Source organism: Hypanus sabinus, chromosome 9, assembly GCF_030144855.1.
Source record: "Hypanus sabinus isolate sHypSab1 chromosome 9, sHypSab1.hap1, whole genome shotgun sequence".
Taxonomy (NCBI): Eukaryota; Metazoa; Chordata; class Chondrichthyes; order Myliobatiformes; family Dasyatidae; genus Hypanus; species Hypanus sabinus.
In genome coordinates, this window is record NC_082714.1 from 128,373,521 (window position 1) to 128,396,229 (window position 22,709).

Below are 22,709 nucleotides of genomic sequence, written 5' to 3' on the forward strand. Positions count from 1 at the left end.
CCATATCCTACTGCCCAGACTTGCATATATGGATGCAAGTCTGTAAGGTCTATCATAATTGATCCTGACCAAGGCCCATACACTTCTGGTGAACTAAAATGCTTGCTTCCATTCTAATTATATAGTTTCTGAGATGACTGATAAAATCACTGCAGAATCAACAGACACCGCTGTGGGTAGAGGAGGCAATAGCCTCAGGTGCGTCAGTGGAGAGTATGGGACCAGCAGGCTCCTTGAGTTAACTGGTCTTCTTCTTGCACCTGCAAGGTATTCAGTACAAACCTGAATGTTCCTTCATCTGATTGCTTCACAGGCCAGAGGTTAAGACATCAGGAAGGAAGTTACATTTCTCCCTTCAAGGTGACAGGATAGATAGATAGATTGCCACCAGAACTGAGAAACTGGAATTCAACATTTACTCACCTCAATGTGCTCCTAATTTACCCATTCCCTAACCCAGGGAAACAGTATTGTAAAGACAGTGATGTAGCTCATCAATCCTAAAATTGATGAAGAGACAGGAGAGACTGTAGTTTTGACTAGCGACAAGATCTGAAATGTTCATATGACTGTAACAGCCTCCACTCGAAAGCCAACTCACGAGGTCATCCTAAAAGCCTTTGGAAATGTTAATAACCAAATCATTGCTGAGCATTAGTTAATTGTTAAAACTATAGACAAATCCAGAACTAGTTCCATCAAAGCATTGTTACAAGGATCAATTTTGTAATCAGAATTATTTCTCCCTGACAATTGGTGAATAGAAATGACAACAAATTAAACAAAGATGACACAATCAAAGAGGGAGGTGGGATGAAGTATTGAAACCTCATTTTCCCCACTTGAAAACAGATCAATGCAAATTAAGATCAACATGAGATACTCGACTGAATAATAAGGCGGGCCAAGATGAGAGTAACTTGGGACTGTATTCATGCATCCTCAAGAACCAGGTTGGGTTGGAGATGATGAGGAATGGTGTGAACCTATTTGGAATTTCAAAAAGGAAACTGCAACTACAGCTGATAATGGCGAGTAGTGTTTTACTTTAAAAGCAAGACTTTGCAAGAGGTCACTGTAGACTGGCATACGTGACCTGATCAGTAAGCAAGAAACATTAGCAACTGAAATACTGAGACAAGAGACTGCAGGCGGGAGAGGATGAATCCCAAAATTTCTGCTTGTTCGCAAGGTTCGACTCAGAACATAGAAAGGTTGAGAAGGTATCACAGGCACAGACCTTGCATTTAGTTTAGTGTAATCACTTAAGCTAAAGGTAGATCACCACACAATAAAGAATTCCGGAATTCATTTATTCAATTTCTTGTTGCCTGTTGTATATAAAATACGAGCGGTTATAAGTTCATGGCCTAAGGTAGGAGGAGTCAATTTTAGAAAACCTAGCCCATTTCTTTTTCAACATAGTCCCCTCCAACATTTACACACTTAGTCCAGCGGTTGTGGAGCATACGGATCTCTTCTTTGTAGAAGTTGGCATCTTGGACCTCCAGAAGTGGTCCACAGCAGGGGTGACTGATAAATTTGTGGCCTAAGGTAGAAGGAGATGTTATTAATTTCAAACTTTTTGCATAATCACTGAGTTGAACTGCACGTGCATTTAATGACAGCTGTGTAACTCATCTCCTACCTTAGGCCCTGAACTTATCAATCACCCCTCGTAAGGAGAGGAAGAGTCAGCTTACAAATACTAAGAGAGGTTGGTTGGTAACTGATTTAACTATAGAACATTACAGCACAGAATCAGACCTTTTGGCACTTCTTGGCTGTGCCAAACCATTTTTCTGCCTATTCCCACTGACCTGCACCTGGGCCATATCCCTCCAAACCCCTCTCATCCATATACCTGTCCAAGTTTTTCCTTAAATGTCAAAAGTGAGCCGGCATTCACCACTTCATCTGGCAGCTCATTTCACACTCCCACCGCTCTCTGTGTGAAGAAGCCCCCCCAATGTTCCCTTTAAACTTTCCCCCCTTCACCCTTAACCCATGACCTCTGGTTTTTTTTCTCCCCTGGCCTCAGTGGAAAAAGCCTGCTTGCATTCACTCTAGCTATACCCATCATAATTTTATACACCTCTATCAAATCACCCCCATTCTCCTACGCTCCAGGGAATAAAGTCCTAACCTATTCAACCCTTCTCTGTAACTCAGTTTCTCAAGGCCCGGCAACATCCTTGTAAACCTTCTCTGCACTCTTTCAACCTTATTAATATCCTTCCTGTAAGTAGGTGACCAAAACTACACACGATTTCTGCTATCTGCTATCTCTGCTATGCTCTGATTTCTGCTATCCTATCAAAGATTAAACCAAACTCTTAGCAGAACACAAACTGCATATACCATGGACAGCCAGGGATACAATGCTCTTTTATGCTTTCATATTTATTAAATTAATTCTACCAGTTATTTTACCTATTAATTTGATGTAAATATGCAGTATTTGACACTAATTGAAAATCAATTGCAAGTCTGGCAACTTCAGTGGGCTTAGGCGGGCTTCTTTAGCCAAAAGCAGGAAGGAATTCCACACAATTAGTAATATCTAAAATTTGTTGATATATTTCCTAATCAAAATCTTCTTACTGTATATATAAAGTGGTATTTTTGAAAATGCTTACAAAGAAAACATTTTAAGTAAGCTTCTCAAGGTTCTTAAATGAAGAACCATATCTTCATCATTGCTCTCTTCAGGAAGTTGAGGTGCAAGAGTTAAGTAAGCAGAAAGATATCACTACCTGACAGTTTAGGGGGAAAAATCATTAAATCATATAACTTTTATTCTTAACAACAAAGAATCTATGATCTAATCTTAAAAGGAATAGATGCCTTCTATACTCTATCAAAGCCAGTTGTGATTTTAGGATCTCAGTCAATATAGCTTCCTCTCTTCCTAGAAACTTCTCCAGTTTAATCTTCTAACCAGAATTCAACATTGAGATCTATCGACTTTTATAACTCCAAAGTGACTGAGGATCATAGAGGGAAACATGCAGGAATGTTGTCAAGTGCTCAATGATCAGCCATCATCTTACTGAGCAGCAAAATTGACTTGAGGAGCCACATGACTTAATCCTACTTCTCCCTGAATTGTTCATTACCATCACTTTCAGAGTGAAAATAGTGTGCCAGTGCCCAAAATAGGAATGGCCACCCTGTTATCTTGTACATTAGGTCAATCAAGAAACTTCAAACTGGACCTTTAGGCAGTCCCAATGAAGAGAGATGGCACTCAGTAAAGAAATCAGAGGTGCAAAGGAAGTCCTCGTTCAGGATTCCCTTGAGTTAACCTGTAGGTTGAGATGGTAGTAAAGAAGGCAAGTGCAATGTTAACATTCAATTCAAGAGGACTAGAATGTAAAAACAAGAATATACTGCTGAGTTTTTATAAGGTGTTGATCAGTCCACAGTTGGAATATTGTGAACAATTTTAGGCCCCACATCCAAGGAAAGATGTGTTGGTCCGAGAGAGTACAGAGCAGGTTCACAAGAATGATTCTAAGAATGAAAACCTTAATGTATGGCGAGTATTTGATAGTTCTGGGCCTGTACTCGATAGCCTTCAGAAGGATTGGGTGGGTATGGTATCTCATTGAAACCCACCGAATAATGAAAACCCTTTATAGAATGAACATGAAGAGTTGTTTCCATTAGAGGGAGAGTCTAGCATCTGAGGGCAGAACCTCAGAATAAAGAAATATCACTTTAAAAAAATGAGATGAGGAGAAATTTCTTCACGTAATCTATTGAAATAGAGGACAGTGGAAGCTCAGTCACTGGATGTTTTAAGGCAGAAATTCATTGGTTAAGAGGTAAGATTTCAGAGATAAAGCAGGAGAATGTTAGAGATAATCAGGCACAAATGAATGATGTAGCAGACATGATAGCCCATATTCTGCTCCTGTATCTAATGATCTTATACACAATCGTACACCTGTGTTAAGTTTCTTTGCAGATACACAGCTGACCATCTCCTAACCTTAATTTCACGCAGGGAGATCTGTGGTTAGGATTCAGTAACTTCTCAATATTTTCTGCTTTTACATAAAATTGTGGCAGCTTTTTCAAAAGATCTTGTTTTATGCTATGGTTTATTTATCTACTGTAAACCAGATGCTCCAGAGTTAACTATTCTAGAAAAACAGAACAAAAAGGACATTTTTAACCTTGCAGTCAATATAATCAGCTGACTCAATCAAGCATCAATCTTTAAACAAGAGCATGGATTCTTTACTTACCTGCCTCTCCCCTGCACACTGCTGCAATTTTCAAGTAGAAGTGGTTTACAAAAGGCAGCAGTCTAATTAATTTCCATGTATCCTAGCAAATTAATTGCATTTCACATCTAATGGAAATGCAGATAAGCTAACACAGCCTTTCTTGGGATAACTTCCACTGCACACTTTCGATGTAGAACTATTTGTGAAATGGTGCAGCCCACATGGCAATTATCACCAAACAACTTTTTTTTAAAAAAACACACATCCATATGCGTATTGCCAAATTTCAAAACAGTTAAAGGATAATTAAATACATAGATAAAGGAACTCAGTCATTATTTTAATACTTGTTTAAAATGTGGGCAAATGTTCAATTTAGTCTTCAAGACAACAGTAAAAAGAAATCTACTGCAATGAATTACAAATGCTAGTTCATAGTAAGTGGATAATATGGCAACATTAAAATTGATACTCTTTAGTCTGTGCAATACCTTGCACAAGCTAGTAAATATACTTATCTAATTATACACTTACTCTTCTCGCAAAATACTCTGAATTTCTTTCAAAGCAAGGCATAAAGTTTTTATTATTTCAATGCTTTGAGTTACCCAGTAAAAGTTTGTACAAAATGGAAAATGGCTTTTATGCCACAGACGAAATAGTACAGTACAGCAACCGCATTAAATTCAACTAACAGACACAAATATATAACATTAGGCAAAGGAGGTTTTACGAAAATGTTTCTATGTTACACAGCTTTTATTTACAGAACTTTTAAAGTTTCCCTTCCGTACCCAAAAGAAAATTTAACTGAATCACTTTTAATCACTTACTGATTTAACAGTTATATAATTCTGAAGCATTCACATTTTGTACATTAACACCTTAAACAATAATCAATTCCAGCTCACTTTCTAATCAGTTTCTCACATCCCAAACTCTTCAATCAGATGTATCCAATAACTCCCTTTGTACTTTTCAAATCAGAAAAGGACTGTTGATATTTGCCACCCTTTCCAAATGAAAGGAGTTACTAGATTCCATTTTGAGATAGTTTAATAGACATAAATGCAACCTACTATCTCCTTTTCTGTGTATTTAAATGACTTTACATTTTTCTATCAAATGAAATCCATTCAAGTTGCAGCTTTTGTATTAAACTTTTCATTTATCACTTTTTTTTTATAAAGGGGGAAAATAAATAGATTATTTCTGAAAGTACATTCTGAATTTCCTCATTTATGAACTACACATTGGAGTTAAATAACATTTTTCAAGATTCTCTTGCCATTCCAAAAATCTTGAATTCCTCTGGAACCAATAATGATGGTTCCCTCCGCAAATCAATTGAACCCTTAAAAATCACACAAAACTTTTTGACCAAGACATTTCATAAAGATTTTGTAAAATCCATTAGTCAATGAATTATACACTTAAATTTCATTTCAGGGTTGGTTGATGTAATTTAATATAATTTAATACACTGAAGCTCAAACTCGGCCGATGTAAGCAATCTTCTACTCTCCTATATGGTAATCTCAACTAATGTAATGTGGAAGAATGGTAAGGGCAAGCAAACATACTCCCACAAAAGAAGTGTAAAATCCTCATCTGTAATCAGGTTAGTCATATAGCTCCTAGTAAGATCAGAAACTGGTCAAATCACACTGTTTTAACTGCAGTAGGTGACAGCAATTAACAGCAAGAGAAGGCTTGAAAATCTTTGAATTTATGAAGAAATAGTCATAATGACATCTTTATTTACCATTCTGCTAAATTGAGCAGAAACCACTTTTCCTCTACTAAAGAATTTGGCTAAACAGTTTTAACTCAAAAACGAACTGACTTATTATTAAATGATTTGCTCTTTCTAATTACAGAATAGAATAATAACTTTAAAACGTTTATGTTAAAGAAAATGCGGTGAACCTTAAAGGGAAAGACAAGGTACTGTTCAGAGATTCCAATCGCTCTCAAGTTATGGTATAATGAAAATCCATCTATGTTATGAAGGAATGGTTTCACAAAAAATTGTAAAATTTTTATATATCCTAAAAAAATGTGTGAAGATTGGAAAAATACTGACACTATCCTTTCCACCTTGTCCCATTAGTTTAAGCTGCATTTTGATCCTATAATTTTATTAAGAATGCTGCTGAGTAAAACAAATGTGAATAATATCAAATTCTTAATGTGACATTTAAACACTTCTGCAAAGGAAATGTAAATTAATTTTGTGCTGTAAAAGCAATTCATCCAAATAACCACATTTTAATCATGAATAAAAAGGGTACAACACATTGGGACTGTCACTAAAATAGGAATCAAATAATAATTTCATACACAATATGTAAACATGTTTTTAAATAAACCAATTTGCTCATAGTTTTAATATATTTTTTGCATTTTACTGTTTTTTTATATGACAAAATCATAGATCTTTGCAGTCACATACTAGCCTTATTTTAAATATAATGAATGCACAACATTTGGCTGTAAACAAATTAAAACAGCCAGGTATTTACATATTCTCCTGATTAGCCATGTGATTATCCAAACAACACAACACAAAAAAAGTTGTTAGAAAACAGTGAGAGCACCTATTAAAAAGAAAAAAACCTCCAGAAGTCATTTTTTAAGCAACAACATAACAATAGTTTGAGTGTTATTAGATATTAAAGCACACAAAATACAGTCCAAAGCTCTGTAAAATGCATTATAAACAACTCTACCAAGCATATCCCATAAATGTCTTTATTTCTGTAGTTAAGACAAAGTCTGAAAAAGAGTTGAGAAATCTGAATCTGATCCATGATTTTGCTGCTTTCATTTTTACCATTACACTTGGTGACGAAAATTTACCCACAGTTTAACAGAAACCACTCGGTACTATTCTCAAAAGTTACATTCAGTAACAAGTCATTTTAACACAATATTCCAATAATACCATGAGGCAATTTTCCAGAACTATGGCTTCTGTTCATGTTCTTCACTTATTGATGTTACCTGTATAGTGGTATGTCCTTCTCCTGATGTGGTTTCAACAGTGCCCGAAGGTACAGCCATAAATGTGCTTCCAACAGGTGCCATTTGGTTGACATTATGAAGTGCAGCATTGAGACCAGGAACTGTAGTGAAAAGCTGGATCGGACTGACTACTTTCAACACTGTGTTCCCATCTTGGATAGCGGCTGTGCTTAGCACAGCCAAATTAGAAGCATCTGGATGGATTTCAACTGCGTTGGGTATTCCGGGACTTGATGCTAGAACACTGTACCCTCCAATTAATGGTGAAGCTGCAGCAGTAAATGTTGCTGTGTGTGGATTCTTACCAACTCCTGAGACTGGAATAGTGGATAATGTTGTCATTTTTCCTATATTTGTCAGCTGAGACATTGGCACTCCAGAAGCCAATGTAATCTGACCTGATTGAGATGCTGTAACCATATGAGCTGCCACAGTTGCTGGTCCTGATGTTGCCCTTGTAAGACGAGGTCGTTTTGAAGGAGGAGCTGCTGCAACTGGAGTCAAGGTCATGAGGACGTTATTTAGGTGCTGGGATTTGTGTTTTAATTCTTTGGCTCGTTTACGATGTTCATCACATTGTTGTTCCAAAGCTGAAAAAAGTATAAAAAAGTGTTCAGAAATACTTACCACATTTTTCATTTAACACAAAAAAATAAGCTAATGTAGTAGAGTTCAATGATTAGAATTACATTGAATATACAGCCAAAAACAGGCTGTTTAGCCCAAATGGCTCATGGCATTGTTCACATTAAGACTCTTCCTCCTCCTCTTCTATTCCATTTAATCCTTTCAGCCTTTCCTTTATCAGTTTTCCCCTTTATTCTCCATACAGGTGTTTATGCTGTTCAATGCAACTTCTCCATGGGCAAGGGTAATCCATAATCAATTGCACACTGGGTATATTCTGTAACTTCTTACTGAATTTGTGGAGTTTGTTAGGCATGTTCAGAAGGGTTTCTTGACACAATATGTAAATAAGCCTACAAGAGGAGAGGCTGTACTTGATCTGGTATTGGGAAATGAACCTGGTCAGGTGTCAGGTCTCTCTGTGGGACAGCATTTTGGAGATAGTGATCACAATTCTATCTCCTTTACCATAGCATTGGAGAGGGATAAGAACAAACAAGTTAGGAAAGTGTTTAATTGGAGTCAGGGGAACTATGAGGCTGTCAGGCAGGAACTTGGAAGCATAAATTGGAAACAGATGTTCTCAGGGAAACGTATGGAAGAAATGTGGCAAATGTTCAGGGGATATTTGAGTGGGGTTCTGCATAGGTATGTTCCAATAAGAGAAAGGATGATATGGTACATGAACCGTGGTGTACAAAGGCTGTTGTAAATCTAGTCAAGAAGATTACAAAAGGTTCAAAAAACTAGGTAATGATAGAGATCTACAAGATTATAAGGCTAGCAGGAAGGAGCTTAAGAATGAAATTAGGAGAGCCAGAAGGGCCCATGAGAAGACCTTGGTGGGCAGAATTAAGCAAAACCCCAAGGCGTTCTACAAGTATGTGAAGAGCAAGAGGATAAGACGTGAGAGAATCAGACCAATGTAATGTGACAGTGGAAAAGTGTGTATGGAACGAGAGGAGATAGCAGAAGTACTTAGTGAATACTGAAGCAAAGTATACATTATGGAAAAGGATCTTGGCAATTATAGGGATGACTTGCAGCGGACTGAGAAGCTTGAGCATGTAGATATTAAGGAAGAGGATGTGCTGGAGCTTTTGGAAAGTATCAAATTAGATAAGTCACTGGGACGAGACGGGATGTACCCCAAGCTACTATGGGAAGTGAGGGAAGAGATTGCTCAGCCTCTCGCGATGATCTTTGCGTCATCAATGAGGACGGGAGATGTTCTGGAGGATTGGAGGGTTGCGTATGTTGTTCCCTTATTCAAGAAAAGGAGTAGAGACAGCCCAGGAAGTTATAGGCCAGTGAGTCTTACCTCAGTGGTTGATAAACTGATGGAGGAGATCCTGAGAGGCAGGATTTATGAACGTCTGGAGAGGCATAATATGATTAGGAATAGTCAGCATGGCTTTGCCAAAGGCAGGTTGTGCCTTAAGAGCCTGATTGAATTTTTTGAGGATATAAATAAACACATTCATGAAGGTAGAGCTGTAGATGTCGTGTATATGGATTTCAGCAAGGCAATTGATAAGGTACCCCATGCAAGGCTAATTAAGAAAGTATGGAGGCACGAGATCCAAGGGGAAATTGCTTTCTGGATCCAGAACTGGCTTGCCCACAGAAGGCAAAGAGTGGTTATAGACAGGTCATATTCTACATGCAGGCCAGTGACCAGTGTTGTGCCTCAGGGATCTGTTCTGGGACCTCTACTCTTCATGATTTTTATAAATGACCTGGATGAGGAAGTGGAGGGATGGGTTAGTAAATTTGCTGATGACACAAAGATTGGGGGTGTTGTAGACAGTGTGGAGGGCTGTCAGAGGTTACAGCAGGACATTGATAGGATACGAAACTGGGCTGAGAAGTGGTAGGTGGAGTTCAACCCAGATACCTGCTTATCAGTCGGTATTTGGAAGTTCCACAGGATCTTAGCTCTGTCATTCTCCACAAACTTCTCAGTTGTTTCTCATTTGGACTTGGGAGTGTCCAATTCATATTCAGCCCAGATGTACCTGTACAGAATTCTTGCAATGTGGTTATGCTGTTCAGTGTATGCTGTCCCTGCCTGCATCTGGCACCCTGCTATTATGTGCTAAATGGTTACAGCAGATTCCTTGCAGAATCTGCATCTTGGGTCTTGGCTGGTGTGATAGACCTTGCTTTTATTGCTCTTGTGCTCAGTGCCTGTTCCAGTGTAGCCGTGAGCAGTGCCCCTGTGCTGTCCCTCAGCCCTGCCATTGGTACGACTTTAATATGTCAGCCACCTTTGATATCTGGCGATAGTTCATCCCGTGCAGTAGCTTGTCCTGCATCTGGTCTTCTGGCTCTGCTTCACCCATTTCCATATCCCCCACCTGCTATCTGAGGTATTCTCCTAGCAGGTTGTCCTTAGGGGCCATCTTCCAGACATACTCATGGAAGTACCCCTCGTGCTAACACTACATCTGCCCACAACAACCTCCGGATGAGACTGACAAGAGTCACTCCGGCTCAGACACTGCCCGAATTAACATGGTCCGTGCCAATAGTTGGGGTACCGGGACTATCAGCAAGAAATTGTACACACACACACACACACTATGTATGTATGTATGCATATATATGTATTGGTCAAATATGCAAGGTGGGCTGCAAGTTTGCAGTCACACAAAAATCAGTGGAGATGTAGACAACGAGGAAGGTTGTCAAAGGAATCAACAGGATATAGAGCAATTAGAAATCTGACAGAGAAATGGGAGATAGAGTTTAATCCAGATAAGTGTGAGGTTTGCACTTTGGAAGGTCAAATACAAAAGGAAACTATAAGCAGCAGAACTTTTAAGAGCATTGACATACAGAGGGATTTTGGAGTGATAGTCCAGAGCTCCCTGAAAGTAGCATTGTATAGTTAGAGTAATAAAAAAGGCATAGAGCATACATGTCTTATCAGTGAGGATGCTGAGTATAAAAGTCAAGAAGTCATCTGTATCTGCATAAAAATGTGTTGGTTAGGCTACATTTGGAGCACTGTGTGTAGTTCTGGTTACTACATTACAAGGAAGAATGTGGAGGCTTTGAGGAGGGTACAGGTAAAGCTCACCAGGATGTTACATAAATTAGAGGGTATTAGTTATCTGAAGATGTTTGACAAACTTGGATCACTCTTTAGAGTGTTGGAGATTGAGGAAAAATCTAATAACATAAAATGATGAGGCAGATATCGAATAAATAAACTTTTTCTCAGGGTGGAAATGCCAAATGTGAGAGGGTATATCTTTAGGGTAAGACAAGGGAAATCTAAAAAAAGATTTACAAGGCAACTTTTTTTTAAACCCAGAGTTGCCGGTACTTGAAAAGTGCTACCAGGGAAGTAGATAAAGGAGAAGTGGTGGGGCAACCAAGAGGCATTTAGAAAAGCACACGAACAGGCAGGGAATGGTGGAATATATGTGCAGTTCAAATGTGCATCATGGTCAGTACATTCATCAGAGCCAAAATGCTGTTTCTCATGCTATAGCGTTCTGTGTTCTAAGGTTATTAACATAAGGCATTTGTGTACCAATTCAAAATTAGCCTGGAATTGTGTTCATTAGTGAATCGGTACTGTTTATGACTGGCCTCTGAACAAAACTAATTTATGTGCACCTCAGTCTGGGAACTTGCAAGGGCAAAGTGTCTGGCTCCTCAATGGAGGACAGCTTTCTATCACTGGATATCAGGAAGTAGCAGCAGAACAAAACAGCTATATAAAAAAAAGACAGAAAGCTAAGCCCTATTCAAGTCTTATTACTTATTTATTGAAACACGGCACAGAACAGACCCTTCCGGCCCTTGAAGTCGTGCTACCCAGCAACCCCCGATTTAACCCTAGCCCAATCACGCGACAATTTACTAACCGGTGCATCTTTGGACTATGAAGGAAATTGGAGAGCCCAAGAAAACCCATGCATTCCACGAGGAGAACATACAGATTCCTTACAAATGACATTGGAATTGAACTCCAAACTCCAATGCCCTGAGCTGTAATAGCATTGTGCTAACCGTTATGCTATCATGGCTCCTTGACATAATGTGGTTTTATAGATATGATTATGGAAGAAATCTAAAGCACTACACACAGATAAGGAAACCAAACTATTATGAAACAACTTCAGCAAGGAAAAAGGTGAAGGAGATGAGGTCAAGAATATTAATTACTACTAGATATAGCTCCACAGTAGAATTAAAGGAAAGATGAGAAATTTACTGGTTAGATGAAAAAAGTAAGTAATCTGCTGAACAACTACAATGAACAGGAGTTTCAGTGCCCCACTGAAGGCTATAGAGGACATGAAGATGCAATAAAATGTGAAGACTGCAAGAGAAACTAAGTATTTAAAGAAAACCTAGGTTTCATCACTGAAGCTTTCTTCCTCTGAATATAATAATGTTTTAATGCTATTTTAGGTATTTGCAGATACTGATCAAAAACATAAATATACTATGAGAGTAGCACTTAAAATTTATGAACAATTGGGATAGTCTTGCACCTCTATTCTACACACTGTAGCAGAAATAATGGAGCTTGACTTGCACTCATTGAGCTGAAAAAAAGACACACATATTATAAACCATATGTGCAGATATTAGGTAGCTGCTTTTTACTGAATGTCATACTGTCCAGTTAGAAAATCAGTTATTGGTAGGGCGACCTTTCACAATGACCTGTTACAGAACAGCAGTCTGTGGCAGGCAAGGTCATGATAATTATTGATAAATGAGAAAAGGTGCATAAATATTATTCTATTAGCAGTAGTTTCCTGTTCGTTTAAGAAAATGTGGAAGTCCATAAATTTTAAAGACAAGGCAAATCTAAAATTAAACTAGGTGTGATAAAATAGCTTATTCACTTTTAATATTTAATTTTACCTGTCTGAATATCACAAATTTGTTAAAATTATTAAAATGCCTCAAAATTTTCAGAGCCATCAAAACTCTGTTCAAAGTATTGCAAACTGCTCCAATTTGTATTGGGACATGTGCGACCCAGTTGCCAGCTGGACTTTGTCATTGGATTCGAAAACACTGATGATTAAAAATAATCCTTCATTATCTGGCTGAGAAAAGCTTGGGCGTACATAGACCATGAGCAGAAATTCTGCCAATGCAGCCCTATATGTATGTGGCTACTGCTGAAATAATAAACAAATGCTAGTTCTGAGGAACAAAGATCAATGAAGGGAAATGTTGGCAAGTTTTTACAGACTTTTACCGGACATTCTGCAGTAAACTGCCAGTATTTATCCATGCAACTGCCAGCAAGCATATTGACATGTGCAAATCTAAAACTTCAAATTGATGCCATAGGAACATAAACCAGCTGGATTTTGCAGGGAAGAATTCCAAGGTAGACTACAATGTTTTAATAAGTACTGTTTATAGTAATGTTCTTAATTATTTAATGATAGTTTTCAGAATTGAATGGTTTCTGAATTCTTCTGAGTATCAGAGATATTCAAAGGAACTGTAAGAAAGATAGATAAGACAGACATTGATGCTCAAGGCACAGCCTTCCCTTCTGACAAAGGTTTGCTCAGCTGCAGCCCACCCATATGATCAGATATAACAAGGCAAGCCCTGGAGTAATTTCAATGGGGCCAGTAGGCCTTCTCTCAATAGGCTCTTCTTTACAGACACTGTAGGTACATTACAATTGTTTATTTCTGTGGCAAATATGGGCACCAAACCAGAATCAACAAAATTCAGATCATAAAATAATTGCAATCCCAAAAAGTGTCAAGATGAAATATGTTGGGGTAGGATTATTGAAAAGAAAGAAGATGCTTTCTGTAGACGTGTATCCTATACACATATCCTATATGTGTATAGGATACACATAGCCGGACGATGCTGAGGATGTTCTACGAGGCTGTGGTGGCCAGTGCTATCATGTTTGCTGTTGAGTGCTGGGGCAGTAGGCTGAGGGTAGCAGACACCAACAGAATCAACAAACTCATTCATAAGGCCAGTGATGTTGTGGGGGTGGAACTGGACTCTCTGATGGTGGTGTCTGAAAAGAGGATGCTGACCAAGTTGCATGCCATCTTGAACAACCAACCACTCCATAATGTACTGGTTCGGCACAGGAGTACATTCAGCCAGAGACTCATTCCACCGAGATGTAACACTGAGCGTCATAGGAGGTCATTCCTACCTGTGGCCATCAAACTTTACAACTCCTCCCTCACAGCGTCAGACACCCTCAGCCAATAGGCTGGTCCTGGACTTATTTCCACCTGGCATGATTAACTTATTATTATTTAATTATTTATGGTTTTATATTGCTATATTTTTTCACTATTCTTGGTTGGTGCGGCTGTAACGAAACCCAATTGCCCTCGGGATCAATAAAGTATGTCTGTCTGCCTGTCTGTTATATACATATGCTTTTCTATTGAGAGAATAATATTCTAATACAGCATTAAGAGGATAATGACATGTATGGCAGAGTGGAAAGTAGACATTGCTGAAAGAGGAATAACAATAAAAGCACCTCCAAATATGAAGTGATTGACACAAGACAAGATACTTTGCTTCAATGTAGTTTTGTCTTAAGAGTAATGTGTCACAGGGACAATACACAATTGGAATTAAACTGACCTGCTAAATCTCGTGTGTACTGCTCTCGGGAACGATCCATTTGACTTTTATGACTTGCCAAAACTTTTTTAACAAGGTCCAACAGACCAAAACTTTGTACAATATTATTAAGAATGACTGCATCTGAAAAATAAATGGTTACTGTTAGCAAATATAGCCCATAAAATAAACACTCAAAACAATAAAAACATTTCCTAATAAAAAAGGAAACTTCTAAACATCTCAGTTAGCTTGGCACAAATTCAAGTTGGAAATAGATAAAATGATTAATTCTTTTAAGAAACCAGTTATTTTTTCCCTCTAAAGTTAATGAACTGTTTGTAAAATAGAAAATAACAGTGCAAGTAGACAAACCACAAGAATCCTACAAGTTTACACTCCACTTGCAATCTCAATCAATTTGTTTTTCTTAACTAAAACCTAAACTGCTCCTGTTGACAGATTTGTTATTTTGCCTGCCAGCCTGATACAATTTCTCTCTGGAACCAATACCATCCTTAACTTTTGTAAACTATCTTTGTATACTTTTACACCAGACAGAAATATATTACAGTTGCAATTCCCATATCTGTTTCTTCTACACTATCCATTAGCTATTCCGCTCTCAAGCCTTCAAATGAAGTTCTTCAATTTATATGGGTAACTCACTCTGTAGATTGAGATTTATGATCCAGATTCAAGTACATGGTCCCCCAGGTTACAGAACATGTGGCTGATGGAAATCCAACTTGAAGCAAATTTTCCCATAATCTTCTAAAATAATTTTCGATTGTACTAGTAGTAATAATAACAATGTTTTGTGGTATTCCTTAGCAACTGGATACACCAAATATTTCATTGATGAATTGAAAGAATTATAGGAAGAGTAAGCAGAGCAAAATTACATTAGAAAACAAGCAATTCTAACTTATGAAAAAAGTAGCTAATAGACAGCTCATAGGAATGTAATCCTTCTGTAACCCATCTTACTTTCCACCTGAATAAAAAATTCTAACATGTTATTCTTCTTTAATTGACCCCACACAAGATGATAATTACCAAGCCTTCCTTGTTGTTCAATAAATGCTTATCCCATTTTACATTGTCAATTAAAATAGAATAATTTAGCTTTCTTTTAAATCAACTTCATATTACTATTACCTGTGACCTATCACAATATTCATTGGGTATGCACGAGTTCCTATGGAATTAAATTTGTTTGGGGGCTGGAGGAGAAACAAACAAATTTCAAAATTTCACACTGATGTATCTAGGAAAATCTTGCAGCTTAATGCCACAGAATGACCGTACTTGACTGCAAGGAGATTTTTTAAGTCACAGCTAACAACTATTACTTGGAAAACTTTATTACCAAAGGCAAAGTTCACTGCAAGACTCAACTACAGATTTCAGACATCCCACCCCTCCAGGAGTCTCTTGCATGTTGATAGTGGTGCCCACAAATTATATACAATAACCCGGAAATCAATTTTTCAGAGAGGGAGATGGAGAAAGGGAGCGAGAGCAAGGGGGAGCATTCTGATTGGTCTCTCTTCGTGCTGAGTAGACCTATCAGTTTTCTCTGTGTGCAGGCTTTACAGTCGACCTCAAAAATAACGACATGTTGCTCGTTGCACTGTTTGCAACAGTGACTTTTCTATTGCCCATGGTGGGTTAAAATGTAAAAGACATGTTGAGGTGAGTTTAACAGGTGTCATTTGTTTATTAGCATAGCTAACGTTATTTAAACTAGCTGGCTGGCTGCTAAGGAGCTACTCTATTGATGTCCTACGTGATGAGGCCAAACTCCCTGTGGACTTGCTTAAAGTAGACTCCCTGTAGAGTCCATGATAATATAAGTACATATTTTAATGTCACATTTTCTGCATATACCCAACTTGGTTTACAGATTAGACAAAATCACTAAACAAAGTATTACATACACCCTTGGAGGTCGACCGGGGGCCGGCGGGCAGTGTCTACCTCCCTGAAATGAGTTTTTGCAGGGTGGGATGTCTGAGATTTGCCCTTGTGAATTTACAGACATGGCTACAACGCTATGCTTAAATCCCAGGCAGCCCTTTATCATAGATAAGTTAAAGCAAATTCTCCAAGACCACAAAAGGCATAAATCTATGGAAATGAAATTATTTGACTTCAACAAAACAGAGAGTACAGAGAAGATTTACTAGAATGTTACCTGGGTTTCAGCACCGAAGTTACAAGGAAAGGTTGAACAAGTTAGGTCTTTATTCTTTGGAGCATAGAAGGTTGAGGGGGGACTTGTGTTACGAATGTGAAGCAACTCTGAGGGGCCGAAGGTTACAAAGTCACTCCCTCCTTTTTGAGAATCGCAAGATCGCTATTAATTCGGGTCTGGGACCCAGGAAATGAGAGAGAGACACGCAGAATACACAGGGTTTGGAATGTGTCTTGGCCTCAGCGAAACGGAACCACTGATAACGGCTATTGTCTCTTGGAGACGGAATTGTGTACTGAGTACTGTACTATTCATTGGAAACCCTCAGGGGACAACCAGAGTGGTCTGGTTGAGGGATTGCATCATCCCAACCTGATTGACATCTGAGACTCTGTGAGTAAGGATAAAAGAGGGTCTGGGGAACAACCCCTTTAGACGCACCAGGAGAAATGCTAGAGATCCCGTGACAGCGTTTAATAGCGACAGCCGGTGAGGGCTCGTGTGCGTCCTCCCTTGCCAGGGTGGCGGGCTCATCACGGAAGAACGGTTTAGCTAAAGGAAAGGCCACGACAACGAGACTCCTGACAGATCAAAATCATAAAAGGAAAGCCGGCAAGTTTTTCTCAAAATCTCTCTCTCTCTCCAACCATTGCAACACAGCGGTCCCCAAAGGCTGCAGCCTGCCTGAACTGAGTGAACTTTATATTTCCATCGAACAATACATTATCCCCTAGACAACGATAGAGCTTATTTCTTATTGATTATTATTATACCCGGACTTTTAGATTTAGTATTGACGACGTATATTATCTGTATATTTGCATTGATATTATTTTTGTGTATTTTTACTAATAAATACTGTTAAAATAGTATCATCAGACTTCAACGGACCTCTCTATCTTTGCTGGTAAGTGACCCAGTTACGGGGTTCGTAACACTTGATAGAGGTATTTAAAATTATGAGGGGGGTAGATAGAGTTGACGTGGATAGGCTTTTTCCATTGAGAGTAGGGGAGATTCAAACAAGAGGACATGAATTGAGAGTTAGGGGGCAAAAGTTTAAGGATAACACAAGGGGGAATTTCCTTACTCAGAGAGTGGTAGCTGTGTGGAACGAGCTTCCAGTAGAAGTGGTTCCAGTGGCAGGTTCAATATTGTCATTTAAAGTAAAATTGGATAGGTATATGGACAGGAAAGGAATGGAAGGTTATAGGCTGAGTGTGGGCCAGTGGAACTAGGTGAGAGTAAGCGTTCGGCATGGACTAGAAAGGCCGAGATGGCCTGTTTCCATGCTGTACTTGTTATATGGTTATAATTTGATATATTCACAATATTTTCATAACATTTTACTTTTAGTTATATTATAAATTTATCTACAAGCCACAGAATTAGCATTAGTATATCTTTTTTATTGTTAATGATAATGAGCTCTTGAATACTTGACTGCTATGCTGACCTGTTCTTAAAACTGCTCCGCAAATCTTCCCTCAAGAAATCCAGTTAATTGCAGCCAATTCAACTACAGATTAGTAATTGGTCATAATTAACAGGTTCTCAAGAGATTAGGAAGGTAAAATGTAGGTTGGCCTTCATAGCAAGAGGATTTTAGTGCAGATCTTATTGCAGTTATGCAGGTCATTGGTAGAAACCCTATCTGGCATAGTTTCCTTACCTGAAAAAAAGGGCAGACTGTACTTGCCTGGGGGCAGCTGGGGGCGGGGGGTGGAGGGGGAAGAGTTGGACAATCGTGAAGCAAGTATTTATTATACTGGTTCCAGCAGTGGCAGATCTGCCAAATAAGGATTGACTGGCTACACTAGCCCTAAACTCCCTAGTTTAGGAGAATGAAGGGAAATCTCATTGAAACTTAAAAACTTTGTATGCGCCTCAAAAAAAAGATAGGGGAGGGATTATACTCCTAGTTAAGGAGTCCAGAATGAGAGAGTCAGTCAGGGCTTTTACATGAAATTAGACACAGGGTTTTTAGAACAGAAGAGAGGAGAAATTTTTCATTAAGACAGTGATGAATCTTTGGAATTCTCCATCACAGTGCTTAGGGGGCTCAATCATTGAATTCATTCAAAATAGAAAGTTTTGAATAGTACAGAGGAAGTGCGGAAGTGAGAAAATGGCACTGAGGTAGAAATTCAGCTGTGATCTTGATAAATAACAGCCAGTTCAAAGCGCCAAATGGCCTGCTTCTGTTCCTCTTTATTACATTTTTAGTTTTGACTGAATTCCCAATATGTAAGACACTTCTTCAATGCAAAGGATGAAGATTAAACATTGAAAGTTTACTGCTTTTACTACTAAGTGCCGTAAGAATTTTAAAATAATGTTTTTCATCTTCAGCTCTGTCTCTGACCCTTTGATGCACATTTTTGCTTATTTCTTTGTATTACAACCCATCCCAAAGAAAACCCCTCACCTCTCCTTGTAGAATTCCCAGAAGTTGTCTTCCCTTCTGATTCAGGCCTTATTACTTTGTCAATTCATTTAGGGTCCCTTCTGTTTAATGTTTGCTTGCTAGGTACAGATTGTCCATGAATGATCAGCATTATGCCTTTAAAGATGTTTTCTACTAAAAAGTTGCAGAACAAAAGTCTTAAATTAATTTCAAGATGTACAAAAAAGCTGGATGAACTCAGCAGGTCGGGCAGCATCCGTTGAAAGAAGCAGTCAACGTTTTGGGTCAAGACCCCTCATCAGGACTCTCAACCCGAAACTTTGACTGCTTCTTTCAACAGATGCTGCCTGACCTACTGAGTTCATCCAACTTTTTTGTACGTCTTGATTTGACCACAGCATCTGCAGTGCACTTAGTGTTTAGTATTCTTAAATTAATTTGTTTTATTAGTTACCTGACTTCTGTGAAGATAGCCCTTCTAAAATTACATAGTTATCCCTTACTCTTTAATATTTCTGAGATTCATATTAAACTAGCACTCACTGGTGGCATGACTTCAATATCCTGTTTGATGTTGAGTTAATTAACATTACAATGTCAAGATTTTATTGTTTGTGGGGTCCACTGATGAGTCATGAAGTACCACGTTTATCAAACTGAATTCCAAGCAACTTGAGCATTCCCAATTTAAACCTGACAGAAAATGCATCATTATTTAATGTCTCTATTTTCATACACACTCCCTACATTTTCTTTTCATACAATAACCCCTTCTTAAGTTGAATGCAGTGTGCTCCTTTTGCACTAAACAATGTCAGATTATAATAGTTCATTGGGTAAATTATGTACAGTCGGCCTTCCTTATCCACAGGGGATTGGTTCCGAGACACCCCGCGGATACCAGAAAACGCGGATGCTCAAATCCCTTATTTAACCTGTCGCAGTGCGGTGGTCTTTAGGACCGAGCGGAACTCCAGACTTTATTTAACATGGCTCAGTGAGGTGGACATTAGAACGCAACGAAGCTCTGAATCTGCAGTGTTTCCGTTCATGAAAATAATCACGATCACGATTGAAAATATGGTGGAAGTAATAAAGCGATCAGAAAGAGATGAAATGCCATCGGTCATTGGAAAAGCGTTAGGCTACAGTCGGTCAATGATCAGAACAATTTTAATGGAGCATGTGAAAGGCCCGGCCCTGATGAAAGCTACAATTATTACTAAGCAACGCAGTGGTTTAATTATTGAAATATGTATGTTTCTTAAGTGTTTCATATGCATAAAAAGGTAAAATATGTACTATATACTAAGAAAGATGTTTGACTAACCAACGCTAAATAATACCAGATGTACCTGTTCCGATATAAAGACAGACTCAGGAACAGAACTCATTTATAACCCGGGGACTGCCTGTACTTTTAAATTATCTCTAGATTACTTATAATATCTAATACAATGTAAATAGTTGTTATACTGTATTGTTAGGGGAATAATGACAAGAAAAAAATAGTCTGTACATGCTCAAACAATGAGTGCTGGACAGAGAACTTCCGGGTTTTCCCAATCCACGGTTGGTTGAATCTGCACATGCGGAATCTGCGGATAAGGAGGGCCGAGTGTATTCTATGTTATAAATTGCTAAACCTCAGAGACATCCCTGTCTTCTCACATCACTTGGTATGAAGTAGACCCTTAAGCTGTGTCTATTTCAGACTTTTTTTATGGCAGAACAGCTCACAGCATTCCTAACTTGAATTAGAAATAAGAAAGAAAATGCTAACAACACTCACAGGCCAGGTAAGAAATGTGGATGTTTAAGGAAGAAAACCATTCATCAGTCCTGTTGAGTGTGTCAGCCTTTTCTGTTTTTATTCAAGTTTAGAAATGCTGTGAGCTGTTCTGGCATAAAAAGTTCTGAAATACAGAAAGTGTAGAGAAAGAAAATCAAGACAAAACTGTTTTTATATCCTTCAAATTGTGCTGGTAAGTTTGGATATAATTGATGTGTTTCTTGGTGGATATTCAGTTGAAGAAGATTCCCCCAAAACAACAGATAGACAGAAAACCAAGAAACCTCTTTCATGCAACACCTGTAGACACATCTCTCAGGCAGAAAAAAAGTTTGCCTTGAAAGGTCATGTTGTGCATCATCAATAATTTAAATTGTTCTTTAATAATTTAAATGAGCTGCCATTTAATTCAGTATTTTAAACATTTTATTTCATAAATTTTGAACTAAAACTTACCTCCAACTTGAAGAGGAGGCTGATGCATTCTTTGTTGAAGGCTTTTCAAAGAACCTTGCATTTCTTGCTGAAACTCCTGTATAACCTCTTCTAGCAAACCTGCTTCTTTTAAGCCACGCCAAAATGAGAATGTGTCATCTTTGATATGACAGAAAATGTTTTAAGAATTACATACACAAATAAATTTAAGAAAGCTAAATTCAGAAGTAAATACAGAATAAGCTGAATTTTTAAGTTAATCATCTGCATTGGTTCTGTCCTTTGCTTATCACTGCTCCTCCTCTTATACAATTTTCTACAATGCTTAAAACTACTTTTTTTTGCTCAACCTCAGATTTAAGTGGCTTGGCAATTTAAGCAGGTGTATTGTTCATAATGAGACAAAAAAGGTCCGTTGAAATGATATCAGAGATTATGGTAATAGCGATGGTGAAGATATAATTGGATGACTAGCAGCAAAGAGGGGTTGGAGGAGTAAGATAATTTTAGTACAGGATGGTCTCAGATATGTACAAATTAGTTAATTTGCAGACCTACCTCCTCAGCCTCATGATCTGAAGACCAATGAACACTGCATGAACTCTAAATTTGTGATAAAATATTGTACCTCTATTCTAATTAACTGTGTAATAGCTGCAGGACAAATACATGATAAAAGCCTAATCCAACATCCTTACAGTGCCCTGAAAAGTATTCAGCCCCTACAACAATTTTTACATTTTACTGTCTTATTTTCTAAATTTAAAATATATTGAAGTAGGATTTTGAAACATTATGCATAATGTCAAATCAAAAGAAAAACATCAAAATTATTGGCAACCGTATAACAATTACAGCACGGAAACAGGCCATCTTGACCCTTCTAGTCCATGCCGAATGCTTACTCTCACCTCGTCCCACCGACCTGCACTCAGCCCATAACCCTCCATTCCTTTCCTGTCCATATACCTATCCAATTTTACTTTAAATGATAATATCGAACCTGTCTCTACCATTTCTACTGGAAGCTCGTTCCACACAGCTACCACTCTCTGAGTAAAGAAATTCCCCCTCGTGTTACCCCTAAACTTTTGCCCCCTAACTCTCAACTCACGTCCTCTTGTTTGAATCTCCCCTACTCTCAATGGAAAAAGCCTATCAACATCAACTCTATCTATCCCCCTCATAATTTTAAACACCTCTATCAAGTCACCCCTCAACCTTCTATGCCCCAAAGAATAACGACCTAACTTGTTCAACCTTTCTCTGTAACTTGCTTAGGTCAACAACTTACTAAAAATTATAAACCAAAATTGTGAGGCTGAAAATGTATTCATCCCCTTCGTAATTACAATAGTACCATTTCTCAGGTGCAATACC

At 38.2% G+C, this 22,709-nt stretch overlaps 1 protein-coding gene across 4 annotated transcripts in view; it reads right to left on the minus strand.

Annotated features, from left to right (window-relative positions):
• Nucleotides 1–6,493: 6,493 nt before the first annotated feature.
• gmeb2 (glucocorticoid modulatory element binding protein 2) overlaps nt 6,494–22,709 on the minus strand; it is a 65,782-nt gene continuing 49,566 nt past the window's right edge. For all 4 annotated transcript variants that reach the window (XM_059980536.1, XM_059980537.1, XM_059980538.1 and 1 more), the window contains 3 exons: nt 21,351–21,488; nt 14,517–14,639; nt 6,494–7,855 (listed from right to left, as the gene is read on the minus strand). In XM_059980536.1, coding sequence (XP_059836519.1) covers nt 7,206–7,855; nt 14,517–14,639; nt 21,351–21,488 — 911 coding nt within the window. In that variant the 3' untranslated portion in view covers nt 6,494–7,205. The remainder of the gene's footprint in view (nt 7,856–14,516; nt 14,640–21,350; nt 21,489–22,709) is intronic.